Below are 15,084 nucleotides of genomic sequence, written 5' to 3' on the forward strand. Positions count from 1 at the left end.
GTTGATGGCCCGTGCATTCATGCCCAGTTCACGACCAAGGTATTTACGGCTGTACGGCGGCGAAAGAGCAGCGTTATGACGTGGATCGACCCCTGGGGCCCCCCGCGCGCTGTTGCCAAAGCGACGGTGAGGTCTCGCTGTGGGAAGAGGTGCTGCAGCTGCTACTGCTGCTGCTTGGGCTGAAGCTGCAGCTCCTTCCACAGCTGCTATTGCTCCGCATAGGTGCAACAAGAACCGCCCAGGTCGTTGTCTCGCTCCCGTCAGTTGGTCCGGGGTGCGAGGAAGGGGGAAAAATTACGACAGTGTCAGTGGTATGGGGCAAGGCATGTACGGCACTGCAACGCGTGTGTGGGGTTGGGCTGGATGACCCGGAAACGGCGGCCCGGGTTACGCAGCTACGTAAAACCTGCTACGTCTAACGTGATCTTTCGAGCTTTATCTTGATTATGAAAACATGATGACAGTGGCTGGCAGTTTTTTTTCCTCCTCGACTCTTCGTGAGCACCTATTTACGAGGGACCTAGACGCGGGAACACGCTCAGCACTTTCGCTGCACACCATCTGAACATGAATGAGCACCCGCCCGCGATATCTCAGCATCTATTTGACTGCGGACAGACAGACAGGCAGACGGACGGACAAATGGAACTGAACACGACAGGTCTTGTACCTGAACACGTCCTGCTTCTCTCCCCAGAGGTTGTGATGCGCAGCGAATGCGTGTGCTTGTGTGTTTGGGTGTTGTTGCCGTTGGGCTCCGCATCCCAAGGTCTTCCGTACTCGGTACGTGATAAAAGAACGGCCTTAATTCCCGTACCTCCGTACTTGGTGACGTACCATTTCCCCTTTGTGTGTTGATCCTTGTGTGCGCGCGTGTATGTGCGTTCGTACAGACCACGTGACCACACTATATGGCAGAATGCCTGTGCGTACCTTTGGAAATATGTACGTGCGTATGTATGTATCTCCCGTGCATGTCGGTGTACGTTTGTCTCACGTACGCAGGCTCACGCCACGGGCCTGTATGCCCTCTGGAGCTCGCTTGCCCAGCAGCTCGCTTTTATACTTGTGTGAGTAATGACTTACTCCTTATCGGCGAAAGGGCAAAACACATACTCCTCAACATCGCGTGCGCATTAAAAAGTAAAGCTTAGTACGCATGTATCGGTGTAAGTGTGTGTCGGGGGGCTGGGGAATGAAGGGTCTTCGTCTGTTTGGACGTGTGTGTATGTGTATGCGTCTGTTTTCCCGGGGGGGCATTTGCTTCCCCCCCCGCTGAGGGAAGGGGGGATGTAGGTAGGGCGTAGCGCGGAACACGAGCCGCTGGCCATCGTCGCCACTGACCTGAAGGGAGATGGCTGTAGTAGCAGCAGTAGCGGTGGAAGATGTAGCATTAGTGAAGTAGGTATGAAGCAGGCGTTTTACTACTGCTACTAGGCGTGCTACAGGTTCCACTCTGGTTCGCATGGATATCATTCGATGTCGCTGTGGAGTACGCTGGTGGGTCGAGGGAGGAGGGCATTAGGGGGAGCTTGCCGTCTCCATGCTGATATAGGACCCAGGGGCCTCACCAGCCTCCCTTCGCCCCTCTGCGATGTGCAGAAGGGGTGAATGTGGGGGGAGGGAGGGGTGGAAGGGAAGGAGGGTGGAGGGGGGTAATTTCAATGTGGATTTAGTCAGAGCTGTGGGCCGAGGAGGCTTTGGGCTGCGTGTCTGTGTGTCACGTCTTTCTGTGTGGTGCTTTTCTTAGCTGTGTGTCGCCCGGAAACGCGCGCGCGCGCATGCATGAATGCATGTATTCTCTTGTGTATACTCTCGGCGAATGTGCCGCAGGGTGGTGGTTATAGATATATTGTTACGGGACTTTCCAGTCTGCACGTGCGCGCGCGCGCGCGCACCGAACAGAACCATGGCCGAGACGTACGCGCGTGCGTGCGTGCATGGGTGTGTGTATGTATGTATGTGTGTGGGGGGGGAGAGACCGTTTTAAACTTGATCAGACATAAACTTTCTGACAATGAATCGACCAACGGAAACGTTTTTAAACCAATAAATATCATAAATAATAACCAGTCCGTTCCCGTTGTGCTCTACCCGAGGCTGGTTCCGTAGTGCTGGTTCCGGAGCCAGAAGGTGGGAATCAAGCTGCAATCATCCGACCCAAATCCTGTCATCAGCGCTTGCCAGTATGCAGATGACACAGAAGTGGTGCTGGTGATGATGAGGAATCAGGATCCACTCTTATCCTGCAGGCCATGGAAACCTTCGCTGTAGAGGCACTTGGGCGGCATCCACGCGTCTCCTTCCAGTCCTGTCCTGTCCTTTTGCTTTTGCAGCCGGGCGAGCCTCAAAACGTGCAGCCGCAACGGCACAATTCGTTCAATTTCAGGTTTAACAACTTGCAGGTATGCACCCGTGATTAGGCTCCTTGACATAAGGGCCTAATACAACATCTCCGGATTAATTCGTGGCGCTGTCGGACTAGCTACCGTCAACAACATGAACCCTTAATACAAAAGAATGAGGAGGGTTAGGCAGGCGTCCACCTGGCTCTTAAAGTGTTGCAGCCCTTTAGGGCCATATATAATTAAGCGGGGCGGCTACGTATGCCTCCAACCCCAAGCCCTCCAACCTTTCGAGCCCCTAGGCGGCGAGCTTGCGCCAGGAAAACAGTAAATTGATGGTTTCATCGACTGCACGCACCGCCCAAAGCCGCAATCCCATGTCCACGCGCCGCATTCTCACAGCGGAGCAACAGGCTTTTTGCGGTAAAAGCAAGGCTGGACACTAGTGCTAGGTGCTAGGAATTACGGACTGCCCTATACGACACTTCGCCGTACCACTACTTTCAACGCATCCATACAACCCGGCTACAGCTGCAGTTACGTTGAGAACACCCTGCTGCACGTCTTCTCGGACAAATCTGCGCATATCATACTTGGACTCGCTACAATCGTGCAGCCATCACCACTATGCTGCCACCTCCACCCCGTCATCCTAGTTCGCGATGCTGTGCATGTGTGCTGGGCCAGGCCCTCACCATTTATGCAGCTAGAACACGTGTGCGCGCGCGCGCACGTGTGTGTGTATGTGTGCGTGTGTGTGTGTGTCATAGAGAGACATAGAGGGCCTTGCTTGCACTTCCTGTTTGGGCTTGTTGGGCAACTTTTCGTAAGCAATAAGCTATTCTGGTATTGCGGCTGTGGCTGGTACACGACGACGGGAATAAAACAATCACTGTTCGCATGTCGTTGCGTTGCCCTGGAGCTTTCTGCCGCGTGGAGCAGCTTTGGACATGCATTCCAAAGGCTAAGCTGTCTGTCGTACATTGAACCAAAAGCACGATTCCTCTCCTTTTCGTGAGGTCTCGCTGGCGACTGCTGCTCCCCTCGGTGGCACAACCTGGCTTATATGTTGCTATTTTGCCATATTAGTTGCCGCGGGCTGGGGTTGGGATCTGCAGGTAATAAGGGCACAAGCAGTCCCTCCCCCCCACCCCCTTTGTGAGCCCTCATTCCGCTCCGCCTGATTTGGCACACCTCCATCCAGCACCCCGGGGGCATGAGAGACCATGCAGACGTAAATCTCGGTTATCACCCCTCCACCATGTCCGTCCCCTCTCCACGCCGAACCAGTCAGTTATGTTACTCGAATCCAAGTAGTACCTTGTTTGTACACCGATACTTGCGCAGCTGCCCACCCATCACGTCCGCCATCACGTCAAACAAACCCTTGCGATCATCACGCCCTGTAATAACCCCTGCCGGCAGCCCATGCCTGCGACCGGGAGAACCACGCACACGCACAGGGCCCCCACAGACAACCGGCTACCGCCGCCCCGCAAGCCATAACTACCCGGCCAGCAGGAAACAACATCGGAAAGTGCACATCGCCCGTCGCACATCAGATTACATGATATCACATCATGTCTGGCATGTCTTGCCTTTTCGCCTCACAGATACTCACACGGCCCTTATTGAAAACCACGTCTCCGGTTCGATCCTTGGCGCTGTCGGACTGGCCACTGCCTCCAGCACCAGGTCTCTACTAGCCCCCGGCTGGCGAATGGCCTTGGGCGACGTGTGTGGGGGGGTGGCGGGGCGGGGCGGGAGATGGTGGCCAACCGTGCGTTCAGCAGCGTCAAGGCGGGCGGGCGTCAAGGGGGATAGGGCCCACGGGGGTTTGCTTGTAGGACATCCCTAGAGGTGGGGAGGGAGCGGGATGCATGGACGCTACCCTGGGAAAAGTTACACAGTCCGCACTTCCCTACCTCCCTACTTCCCTACTTCCCTACTTCCCTACCTCCCTACTTCCCTACTTCCCTACTTCCCTACTTCCCTACTTCCCTACTTCCCTACTTCCCTACCTCCCTACTTCCCTACTTCCCTACTTCCCTACCTCCCTACTTCCCTACCTCCCTACTTCCCTACCTCCCTTAAACCCCTACCTCCCTTAACCCCTACCTGCCCCCCCCAAACACACAAACAGAAATACACACACCAGCACATACCCGCACACCTGCACCGCCACCTCCGCGACCGTGTCCCGTGATATGACCCTCCCCGGGTCGCCCTCCCCCGCGAACAGGGTGTCCTCCGGGGCCAGGATCAGGTTGCCCACTGCGGCCTCTGGCTGGTCGGACAGGCCCCCCGGTCTGAAAAAAGGGAGGTAGAGGCAGGAGGGGAAGGGAGGGGGTTAGGAAGGAGACGCTCCCGTTTGTCTGTTTCCAGCTGTAACGGGCTGAGGCCTCTAATGCGGGGGGAGGGGCCCCCGGGGTACACATGGTTATGGTGATGCACGCGGGAGGGAAGCCTAGGGAGCACCTGGCAAGGTGACCAGGGTAAGCCCAGGGCCTGAGGTTAGGGGGGAGGGGAAGACGAACCACGAACGAGTGAAGCTGCTGCCAGGGCAAGAGTGTAGGGGGGAGGGGGGGGAGGGGGGAGACGAACCACGGGGGATGAGTGACGCTGGGGAAGAGGGACGGGAGTTCGAGAAGAGACAGTGCTGGGCCTCCCTCCCCCCCCCCTCTCCCCCCTCCTGCACACTCGCCTGATGATGGTGTAGTTAAGACCGCTGGCGCGGAGGTACTTCTCAGCCTGCGTGTACGGACACATGTACGGCGTTTGTACGACAGGTGTATGGGAAAGTGCATTTGGCCGTAGTTGGTAAAGGTGCGCGGGGCGGGGGGGCCGGAGAATTCACGACATGGAAAGGGAGGAAGGGGGGAGGGATGTGGGGTGCAGTGGGCTCGGGGACCTTACTGCTTTTTCCCTGGCTGCGGGTTCAGGTCTCTCATCCTGAGGGGGGAAGAGGGGTTGAGCGGGGGTGGGGGCCGGGGGAAACACGTGCAAAGTCCTCGAACCTTGAGTTTTTGTATTAGGACTCCGCCGAAGAGGTTGAGGAAGAGGTAGTTGAGGTTGGTTGCTTGGCCAACCGCCGCGGCGTTTGTCAACAGACTTGATACGAGTACGAACTTGTTCACTCCGGAGCCGAGCGCCGCATTCACGAGGTTGATGGTTCCCTGGGGGGGTGGGGGGATGCAGGTGGGGTGTGTGTGTGTGTACATGTTGTGTGTATGGTGTGAGGGCGGGTTGTGTGTATGGTGTGAGGGCGGGTTGTGGGGTTCATGACATAGCATATAGGTGGGTGGGTGTGTGGGTGTGGGTGGGTGTGTGGGTGTGGGTGTGAGTTCAGGCGCTGACGGGGCATCTGATGCTGTGGAGGTGGATGATGAAGGGTATAAGGACCTTCGTGGACCCCAACAGCCCCCAGAAGAGAGTCCCGGAAATGCCCCCTCCTCGGAACTGTGTGCGTGTATTGTGTGTGTGTGTGTTTTCACGGGGGCGGGGGCGGGGGCGGGGGGCCGGGGGACCGGCCGACTGCTGTGGGACTGGCCGTTCCCCCAATCAATGGCCCCCCTCAACCCCCAAGACATACAGACAAACGCAACACACACACACACACACACGTACCTGCGCGTCTACTCGGGCCGCGCCGTTGGATCCGAAACCAGCCGCCCCCGTGGCGCAGATCACCGCCTGAGCGCTACCTATGGCAGCTACCAGCACACTGCAAGCGCAGCAGCACACAGCCACAAGACATACATGCATACATACACATACACGCACACGCACACGCACACATATACAGTCTTACAAACCCATTTCCATTTCCATTCCAGCCTCAGAATATGTTAAAAAACACTTTCGAATCCGAAGCTGCTCTGCTGATGTTTGGAAAAGAGTCAAAAGCAATCTGACCTGTGGGTTACCACCCTCGGCTTGGACCACCACCCCCCACATGCACACCATGTGTTCACGAACTCCCCCCTTCACTCCCCGCCCCACTCCCCTTGCCTCCCGGAGCCCAGTACCCCTCCCCCCTCGGCGCCCTATTACTGGTACGGTAAAGAGGTCAGGTCCAAGCACTCAACTCCACCCCCTTGGTGACGTCAGCCTCCACAATTGTGATTCCCCGATCCGCTCCGAAACCAAGTGCCAGGGCCTTCTCGGGGGACTGCGGGCATGCGGGCAGGTAGGGCAGGCAGGTAGGGCAGGCAGGTAGGGCAGGCAGGTAGGGCAGGCAGGTAGTTAGGCAGGGGGAGGGGAGGGGAGGGGGAGAAGGAGCTTCCATGCGAACCGGTGATGGCCGCCGACAGCCGACATCAGAGCAGGCAGCAGAGCAAAGGTGGAACAACGCCGTGATGGCCGTACACGCGGCGGCCGCCCACGTACGGCAAACCGTGATGGTGACGTTGGCCAGTAACCAACCCCCAACCCAGGCCTCCCTCCCCACACACATACACATACACACACATACACGCACGCACGGCCGCCTCTCACCCTCACTCCAGCCCGCACCAGGAACCCCGCCCTCCGCAGCTGCTCCACCACCCGCCGGCCCGTCCTGCCCGTGGAACCCGCCACGAACACCTGCAGGCGGGCGGAGGGGGGTTGAGGAGGGTGGGTGAGGAGGACGGGGTGAGGAGAGTGGGTGAGGAGGAGGGGTGAGGAGGGTGGGTGAGGAGGAGGGGTGAGGAGGGGGGGGTGAGGATACCCGCACATCCACCCGCACCTCCAAACAGGAAGGGCGCTACAAGACACGGCATGTAGAGAATACGTCGATGATGATGAACCTCTGTTGGGGAGCCCAAGGTTCCGGAGCTACTTTGGGGGCCTGCATGGTTGATTTGCATGTCTCTCGTGACTCGTTCAGCAGCAGCTGACGTCAGTTTGGACGGTTGTCGGTTGGCAGTTGACCTATATGATAATGCATTTCCGTGGATTATTGGGTAATTCCCCCATGTACGACGTACCGGCCCCTGCCCTGCCGCCGCCGTACCGCTGGGCACCCTCCCTCCCCCCTTCCCCCTCCCTCCCCCCCTAAGGGGGAAGGGGGGGAGAAGTTGCTCTCTTCCGTCTCACCGTCGTGATGCCCTCCGCAGCCCATGCCCGCATCCCGCCGTACTGCCGTACTGCCGTACCGTCCCATATGTCCCACCCGCTGCCTGCCAGCATCACCGCCAGCATAGGGCCCAGTCCCAGTCGCAGCATTACATCACGCCGGCGAGGACGGGCACCGCGAGTTGCTGCTGCCGCCGCCCCCTCGACCTCCGGCGGTGTTGGGTGACCCCCCGGTAAGTGCTGCTCATGCTGCGGTCGGTGGAAGTGGTGTGGTGGCGGTGGTGGCGGTGGTGGTGGTGGTGGTGGTGGTGATGGCAGTGATCGCGGTGCTGTGGCTCGTGGGCCGAGTTTCTCCCCCCCTTCCCCCGCCCGCCCCGGCGTGCAGCGCTGAACCGAGCAACAGTTCGAAAAGAAAGGTGCGAAGCAATGACAACAGCAACAGCAGCAGCAGCAACAGAAGCATTTACATATACCCGCGTCGCTGTGATGCTGTACGACAGAAATCGGCCCGAGGCCATGCTCTCGTCACGACGTCATCATTGCCGGCGGCGACGTCGGCAACTGCCGCCGAACAACGCGAAGGCTCGCTTGCGGGGTTTTGAAACCATGATGTATGGCATGATGTATGGCATATTCCTTACATCTGGCCCTGCCGTGCTTTTCGCAAAGGTATCTCAACGAGAGCGAGACATCGTGTTGCGAAGCGTGTGAAACGTTTGTACGGCAGGTAATGGCCCTTTGCGGAATGCTTACTGAGATCCCGGCATTAGCGCTCTTGGGGTGATGTACGTGGCCGTGTTGATGTGGGTGAAAAGCGGCGCACCTGCTGCCGGCTGCATGCATGGTGGTGTGTTTTACCAGGCTGAGATGTGCGTGCATGAGATGTGTGAGTGTGAGTTTGTGAGCGTGCGTACGTGGGTTTAGGAGAAAGGGGGGAAGTTGGATATGGATAGGAGGTTAGACGGAATTGTAGTTCAGGGTGCGCACTGCATTCTGCACAACTGGGCTTGGGGACGGAGTTCGGACAGCAGTGTAGGCTTTTTGGCTTCTGCGCGTTCGACCGCGCTCGCGCACATTTTAAGATTTCCAACCTCGCGAGGTTGGACGTGTGACACGATAGCCATGTTTTGGTGGAAGCAATGTTATTGGAGTCACGTTTTACTTGCTGAAAGAGAAAAACAAGCCGAGGATTAGGAGTACCGATAGGCTGTCAGCACACCACACCTGGATCGGGGTGACACGTTGGGGCACCGTAAAGGGCTTTCTACCAGGATGAAGGTGCCTTGGGCAGACCACAGAAAGAGATGGCAGAGTTTTAGACAGAGCAAGGGCGCCCTTTTTGATCCTCTGCTTGGGCTGTGAAGCCTGCGTCCCAACAGTGCATCCTCGAATTTTTCGATACATGTAGTGAATGCCCCTGCGCGAATTACTGTAAGCTAATGAACATGACAGATTTACAAATTGTTACACGTTTGCATCTGTGTTTTGCTAAATTCGTAAGGAATGTACGGAAGGGAAACGGCTTTCGGTCAGCAAAGATGGAACGTCGTGTGCATTTTTCAATGTGGAATTGGGTTTGCTTAGAGACTTGCACTTTGCATAATGTTATGTTATGTTGTCCGCGGCAACTGGGATGGTGGTGATCATCATGATTACAATCTAAACAGGCCGTAAGACCCAAGCGAGTTAGGAGCGCACGACGATCAATAGACCCAAAGGACCCAGAAAAGGCAAAGGGATGCAAATGATTAGGTTGAAAGCTGAACGCAAGGCCACCAAAGGAGCTTAGCTGTTCGAAAGAGAGTATTAGCCTCCTTTGGCAACTTGGAATCGACAGCGCTGTTACAACTGTACGGCAAGACCGAAAAATTACCTTCTATCTTCAGGATTGTGCGCTTATTATTTGCCGCTTTTGAGGATCGACAGCGGACCTTAACCTGGAAAGCGACAACTTGAAGAACATACAACGAGACAAATAGACATCTCTCCTGTTTTAGCAAGCCGATTTGTGAGATGAGTGACAAGGAGCGTGGCATAGAGGAGGAGAAGGCAAAACTGCTGGAGGGCAGGAAGGATGTGGAGGCTGGAAAGCACCTCATGACCTCGGCGAAATCTCTCAGCCTTGGGGGCTTTGGGTTGACTTCGATCGTGATCCTCTATTACGCAATATGTAGTTCAACTATGCTTGTGATCAACAAGGTCGCCATCTACCACTTTCCTTGCCCGATCTCTCTACTATGTCTCCAACTATTCTTCTCTGCCTTTGCTGTCACGTTGGGGCACTACGTCGGCGTCGTTTCAGCTGAAGCAATTGACTTCGATAAGCTGAAGAAGTTCGTCTGGGTCGTCGTCGGGTACGTAACACGTGTCTTTCGATATTCACCTTTCCTAAACAGCGTATCTCAGTAATTTTGCACATCTACCGTAGTTGAGAGGTACATGGTTGACAGTTTAGACCAAAACCTGCATTCCGGACTTCATTCGGTTCTCGCGTTCATGGGGCTCGAAGGCTAGAACCGGTGTTCCTGACGGTTTTCTACCTGTGCCATCTAGGTTTCTTGGTACCATCTTCGCCAACATTAAGGTTTTGCAACACGCTAATGTGGAGACGTTCATAACGTTTCGGTCTACGACACCGCTGGTGCGTCCATGACACTTTGTGCAAACGTTTGGCAAATCGTTATGGTTCTGTTGAGTAGAGCTGGAGGCGTTTCCGCGTTGGCGGCTAGTGCGTGGGTATGAGGGAGCGCCAAACACAGGGCTGTACCCAGATCGCCCGTGTGATTTTATCATTTGGGGGTGTTTGCCGACCTGGACTGCTGCCTGCTGTTGCCTTTTACGTGCCGTCGCATGGCATGGACTTGCACATGCACACCATGCCGTGTCGGCATTATGAACGCATACATCATAACCCACATGCGTTGGCAAACTGCAGATCTTGTCGATCTGTGACTACATATATCTTGGGAGGGCGCTGCCAACAATGCGCTCATGGCTCAGCCTGGTCGTGCTCCTGTCGGGTAGCTTTGGATATGTACTGGTGGACAGCGACTTCAAGATTGATGCTTACTACTGGCTATTGCTTTGGTGAGTAGTACATGCTCCGGGCATGCCGTCCTGGCGGCTAGAACCTGGTGTCACTTTGGGCATGTTGTACTGGCGGCTGGAACGTGGTGTCGGGCCAGGCGGATGGGCGTGGGGTTCTTGCACGTGATGTTACTCTTGTGGATATTTGAAGACCTCTTTAGGTATATTGTATGGATGAGGAGGTTTACTTTTTGCTTCCCGATCTGGGTATAAGCATGTGGACATCCACCGTTTCCAATACTGGCCGGTGTATAAGGAAAGAGCGCCGCCAACGTCCGAATGTGACAAAGTTGCGACGGTCGGCGTGCCGACCGCGGTCATGCCGGCCTTAATGGCAGCAATGCAAAATATGTCAGACAACCGAATACTAGCGGGTTTTTCTCACTCTATCGATGTTGTCCAAGAAGCATGCGTGTTCCGCGCGCATGACATCAGTCCCGTGGCGTCCATTTTCGCCTTACTGAGTAAGGGACATAGGCACATGTTAACGCTCCTCCTCGTCTGGTGCAGGTATGCGTTCTTCACGTTCGACACCGTTTACGTCAAGCACATGTGCGAGACCGTCAAGGTGCGACAAGCTGGGCCCTGTTGGCTTGACGTCTCTTCTTCCACTGGACGTCCCTTTCGGAGTTTCGACGTTAACATGATTTTGGTTGTGTCTTTGTGCGAAAGCAAGCTGCTTTTTGCATTAAAATCCGCACTTGTGACGCGCTATTGGATCCTCCGATCGTCGTCCTCAAACTTACGGCTCATTTCGCGCCATCCTTTTCGCCGTGGTCTGCTGGATCTGGGTCACGCGCGTATGCAGATGACTAACTGGAGTCGAGTGTATTACACCAACGCCATTGCGCTGGGACCTCTTCTGCTCGCACTGCCCCTTGCGGGCGAGCAGGACCGGCTGAGCTCTGTAGTCTGGACGTCGAACGTCTGGGTGCCGGTGCTGCTGTCGTGCCTGATGGGCATTTGCATGTCGCACAGCGCCTACCTGCTCCGTGATACGGTGTCCGCCACGCTGTTCACCATTGTGGGTATTTTGTGCAAGATCATCACCGTCGTCATCAACGTACTCATCTGGGACAAGCACGCAACGCCGGCAGGGATCGGCTTCCTGCTTGTATGGTGAGTGCTTGGATGGTTTAGTGTGGGGACTGGCATCACAGTACCACGCGGCAGGGCGGAAAAGAGTCGTGAGCTTAGTGGGGCAGGCGCCTCGTGGCGCAGGCCATGAGGATCGCAAGGGCCAGGAATCCGGGCCTGTGCCGCTCCGCAGGGTATTTATGCATTCGCTAAAGGGGTGTCTGGGAATAGGTTTCGCTGGGCGATTTGGAAAAAAAACGTAAAGAGTGTCACATCGTATGTGCGTGCCGCATGAATATGATGCAGGCCCGAGCTTGCAACTTCAGGTGTTGGGTTTTCATGCACATGTGTATGTTCATGCCTTGTGCAGCCCGTAAACCAATGAAAATTGTAACGGATTCAACCGGATACCTTTGTTTTAGTCGATCCATTGTTCTTCCTGAGTCAAGCCACATGATGCATGAGCGCGACTGTGCGCTGCTTGCTGCCCTGAATCTCTGATAGCGCCTCTTGTGGACCGCCTCCTGCTGCTTCTCCTGTAGCGTTTTCGCTGGGACGTTCTACGAGCAGGCGCCAAAGCGAGCCTTGTAGAGCTGTGCTTGGGTACTTTTCAAGCGGGCTGCCAAGCGGCAATCGCAACCTTCCGAATCGTTTTGTATTTGTAAGCTTAGCAATGATGGTGGGTCTTCGGGTATCGCTGCCTGCCATTGGGACGGTGTAAATCCCGATTTCTTTTCTATGCCGTGAAAAGATCGTAAGGCGGAGGTCGGATGGAACCTGCGGATAACGTGATAGCTGCGCAAGCAAATGTGATATCCGCGCACGCGATATTAAGGGAGTAGGCTTTTTGCTTAAGAAAGTAGGTTTGGAAGTGCCGCTTGGGAAACTGTGTTCCAAGAAATTGCCGGAACTTCTCTCCCTGATTTGCACGGCAGAGGGGCAGACATTCATCCAGCTGACTGTAAGTGGATGGTACGCAGTAGTAGTGATAGATACCTCCTTTATTCCCAGGTACTGCCCCCTGACCGCCCCACGCTGTGAGCTCTGTTCGTGTGGATGGTGCGAATGTTAGACCTTCGTAGCGGTTATAACCTAATTGCACGTGGTTGGTTGGTTGGTTGTGTCACGTGCCCTAGTTAGTTTATGAGTTCACATTTCTCACGATGCGGATGTGGATAGTCATCTGAGGATTTACTGGGTGGCACACGCTAGAATGGTTGTGACTGCGTAGTTCTTTGTCTCTAGATTGTTCAGTCGGACAAGTGAGAGGGAGGTTCTTTTACTTGTAGGATGCATCTGTTCGTCCAGATGACGTGTCGTCGTACGTAGTCGGGCGCCCTTAAGAAGGGGAACGCTAATGGTTTGGTTTGGAAGAGAGCTCAAGAGGAAGGGTCCCAACGCTCAAACATACTGTAACCGACGTTTCGAGTTTCAATACGGACTACTATTCTACTATTCTGCGTACTATTGGTGGGCTGTATGATGAACGCTGTCTCTTGTGCAGGTTGAGAACGGCACAAAGGGGCTCTGATGTCGCAGAGCTTTGATGTGGGGGTTTTCTATGTCGGTCCCCTTACTGCTGTGTCACATCCTTACGTGGAGGAGCGCCTAGGATACTAAAGGCCGTAATAAAACAATTTGTCAAACGTGCAGCATCGGCCGTGCAGCCGCGTCTCGGTCCTCGGATGCGTCGGCGCATCGCCGTCTCCTGGTGGCCATCTGCTGGAGAAAGCTGGACGCGACGTCGCTCGCACCACCGCAGGACTCCACATCGTGTGCGTTTTTGAATTAGCCAGTAGAGCACGCCTGTGCCTTATTGCGCACGTATTTATGACCATTCAGGGGTCGTCAGAACCTGGTCAACCAGCGCTCCAGAGGAAAGCTGGAGGCCAAGCCTATATATGGCTCCACCAGAACCCCACGTCACATGTGCCAACGGTTAACTAACGGCCGCGCCAACGGTCAAGTACGGAAAAGACTCTCCCGTGGTCCGCAGGCGAGCTGATTGAGCTGTGTGTGTGTGTGTGTTACATGGTTGGGGTTGCGTGACCCCATACCTGTAAGACTACCCATACGAGCCGAAGGCCCAAGGGCAATACTACAACGCCTAAAAGCCACGGAGGGAAGGAAAACACCGCACATCAGCCCAGGCTAGCGTCCAAATGGGGTAATTGAGTTTCGGTGAGCCCACATACGTTCCAACATCCTCGCAAGACGCAAGGGTTCCCATTTCATGGCCTCCAACTTCGATCATCAACAAAGCACTGTTGATGATCGAATCCCTCTTCAGCACGAAATATCATTATAGGCTGGGCATTCCAATAACACGTGTTCTTCATCCTCGATTCGGCTATTAGTACCACAACAGTGGCAAAACCGCTGCCCCCTGGGGACATGGTACTTGCCCCTTCGTGCTCTGTGTGCCTCCAAAGCCCAGCAACATAAACGAAACTGCATTAGCTTACGATGTGCTAAACGAGGAATGAAAACCTTAGCATGTGTTGGCCACATGACGGCTGCGGCTCCCGAAAAGGGCAGCCCCATCCAGTGCTTATACTTCGCCATTTGCACTCCCGGTTGCTTCCCATCTGATGGGTACTCCTCTGGCAAGACAGTCAGACGCGTATGGTCCCAGCCGCTCATCAAACGCTCTCTTAGTGCCGTTATCATCGCTCCTTCGGGTAGAGGTCTACTCAACAACCAGTCAACACGCTCCTTTACCCCCACGACTTCTTGCGGTATTCCGCTCCAAATGTTGCACTCCAAGAAGGAAAACAGTCGTAACATTGAGATTCCCCAACCCTCCCATTCCGGGTTGGTCAGGGCATCGGTTATCTCCTGCCGTAAAATTGCATGAGCGTTTTATGTAACAGGCCTGCGTTCACAATCCACCTCGTGACGCACTTTGCCAGAGGAGCAGGATTGTCAGAGGATATATATACAGCATTTCGTAAGGTCCGCCCTTAGTGCTGTTACCGTCAGGCTTGACAGGGATCCGTCCCCAGCCCCTCCTCGCCTGCCACGATCGCCGGACTTCGCCAGCTGAGCCAAGCAGGAGCTTTTAAGGAAGGCTCTTAATTCGTAGCTATCACCACAGTGAGCCATCCGCATTTCTTGTGTCTGTTAGCATGCCATATGGCGTGACATAGGGGTATATAGGCCTTCCTGCGCGGACTAAGACTTGTTTTATGGGCTTGCGGGTATGGGAGGGCGGAGCAGGGTCTGTTTATGCGGGGCTTTGTTGCGCGGGCAGCAGATACTGGCAACATGGAGCGTTCACGTGAGGGCTGGGCTGCTGACCTTCCAACCTGCTGAGTATTAACGTTGCTAAAAGGTACACGTCTACGCAAATCTGCAGCAAACAACATCGCCGCGCCACAGGGGGGAAAGTGCAATCGAGTGTAATTGAATCGATCCGTTTACGTTTACATTTACAAGCTTCAAGCTTGTACGGTCCAGACGAGCCAAAAGGCTCATGAACCGCCAAACTGGAAACAGGAACTTAAAAAAGAGAAAT

At 55.2% G+C, this 15,084-nt stretch overlaps 2 protein-coding genes across 2 annotated transcripts; one reads left to right on the plus strand and one right to left on the minus strand.

Moving 5' to 3' along the window:
• Nucleotides 1-938: 938 nt before the first annotated feature.
• On the minus strand, nucleotides 939-8,807 carry VOLCADRAFT_105164 (uncharacterized protein; the record flags this gene model as incomplete). The annotated part of the gene is made up of 15 exons (XM_002951596.1): nucleotides 939-1,497; nucleotides 1,572-1,589; nucleotides 3,497-3,539; nucleotides 3,701-3,777; nucleotides 3,967-4,070; nucleotides 4,519-4,654; nucleotides 4,824-4,897; nucleotides 5,046-5,096; nucleotides 5,262-5,297; nucleotides 5,363-5,521; nucleotides 6,439-6,516; nucleotides 6,843-6,932; nucleotides 7,425-7,652; nucleotides 8,227-8,265; nucleotides 8,628-8,807. The coding sequence occupies 15 exons, from the start codon at nucleotides 8,805-8,807 to the stop codon at nucleotides 1,473-1,475; spliced, it is 1,338 nt and encodes a 445-aa protein (XP_002951642.1). The 3' UTR covers nucleotides 939-1,472.
• Nucleotides 8,808-9,323: 516 nt separating this feature from the next.
• VOLCADRAFT_105165 (uncharacterized protein) lies at nucleotides 9,324-13,000 on the plus strand. The gene is made up of 6 exons (XM_002951517.1): nucleotides 9,324-9,757; nucleotides 9,957-10,044; nucleotides 10,339-10,490; nucleotides 11,001-11,058; nucleotides 11,299-11,609; nucleotides 12,110-13,000. Exons 1-6 carry the CDS (start codon nucleotides 9,417-9,419, stop codon nucleotides 12,156-12,158), a joined length of 999 nt encoding a protein of 332 aa, XP_002951563.1. The 5' UTR covers nucleotides 9,324-9,416; the 3' UTR covers nucleotides 12,159-13,000.
• The last annotated feature ends 2,084 nt before the right edge of the window (nucleotides 13,001-15,084 follow it).

This window comes from Volvox carteri, assembly GCF_000143455.1.
Source record: "Volvox carteri f. nagariensis unplaced genomic scaffold VOLCAscaffold_24, whole genome shotgun sequence".
Taxonomy (NCBI): Eukaryota; Viridiplantae; Chlorophyta; class Chlorophyceae; order Chlamydomonadales; family Volvocaceae; genus Volvox; species Volvox carteri.

Excerpts from the sequence above, each read along its gene's own strand:
- VOLCADRAFT_105165 (XM_002951517.1), top strand. The coding sequence starts at position 9,417 with ATGAGTGACAAGGAGCGTGGCATAGAGGAGGAGAAGGCAAAACTGCTG. Across the intron at positions 10,491-11,000 it reads TACTACTGGCTATTGCTTTG|GTATGCGTTCTTCACGTTCG; the intron begins GTGAGTAGTACA and ends CGTCTGGTGCAG. Across the intron at positions 11,059-11,298 it reads ACATGTGCGAGACCGTCAAG|ATGACTAACTGGAGTCGAGT; the intron begins GTGCGACAAGCT and ends GCGCGTATGCAG.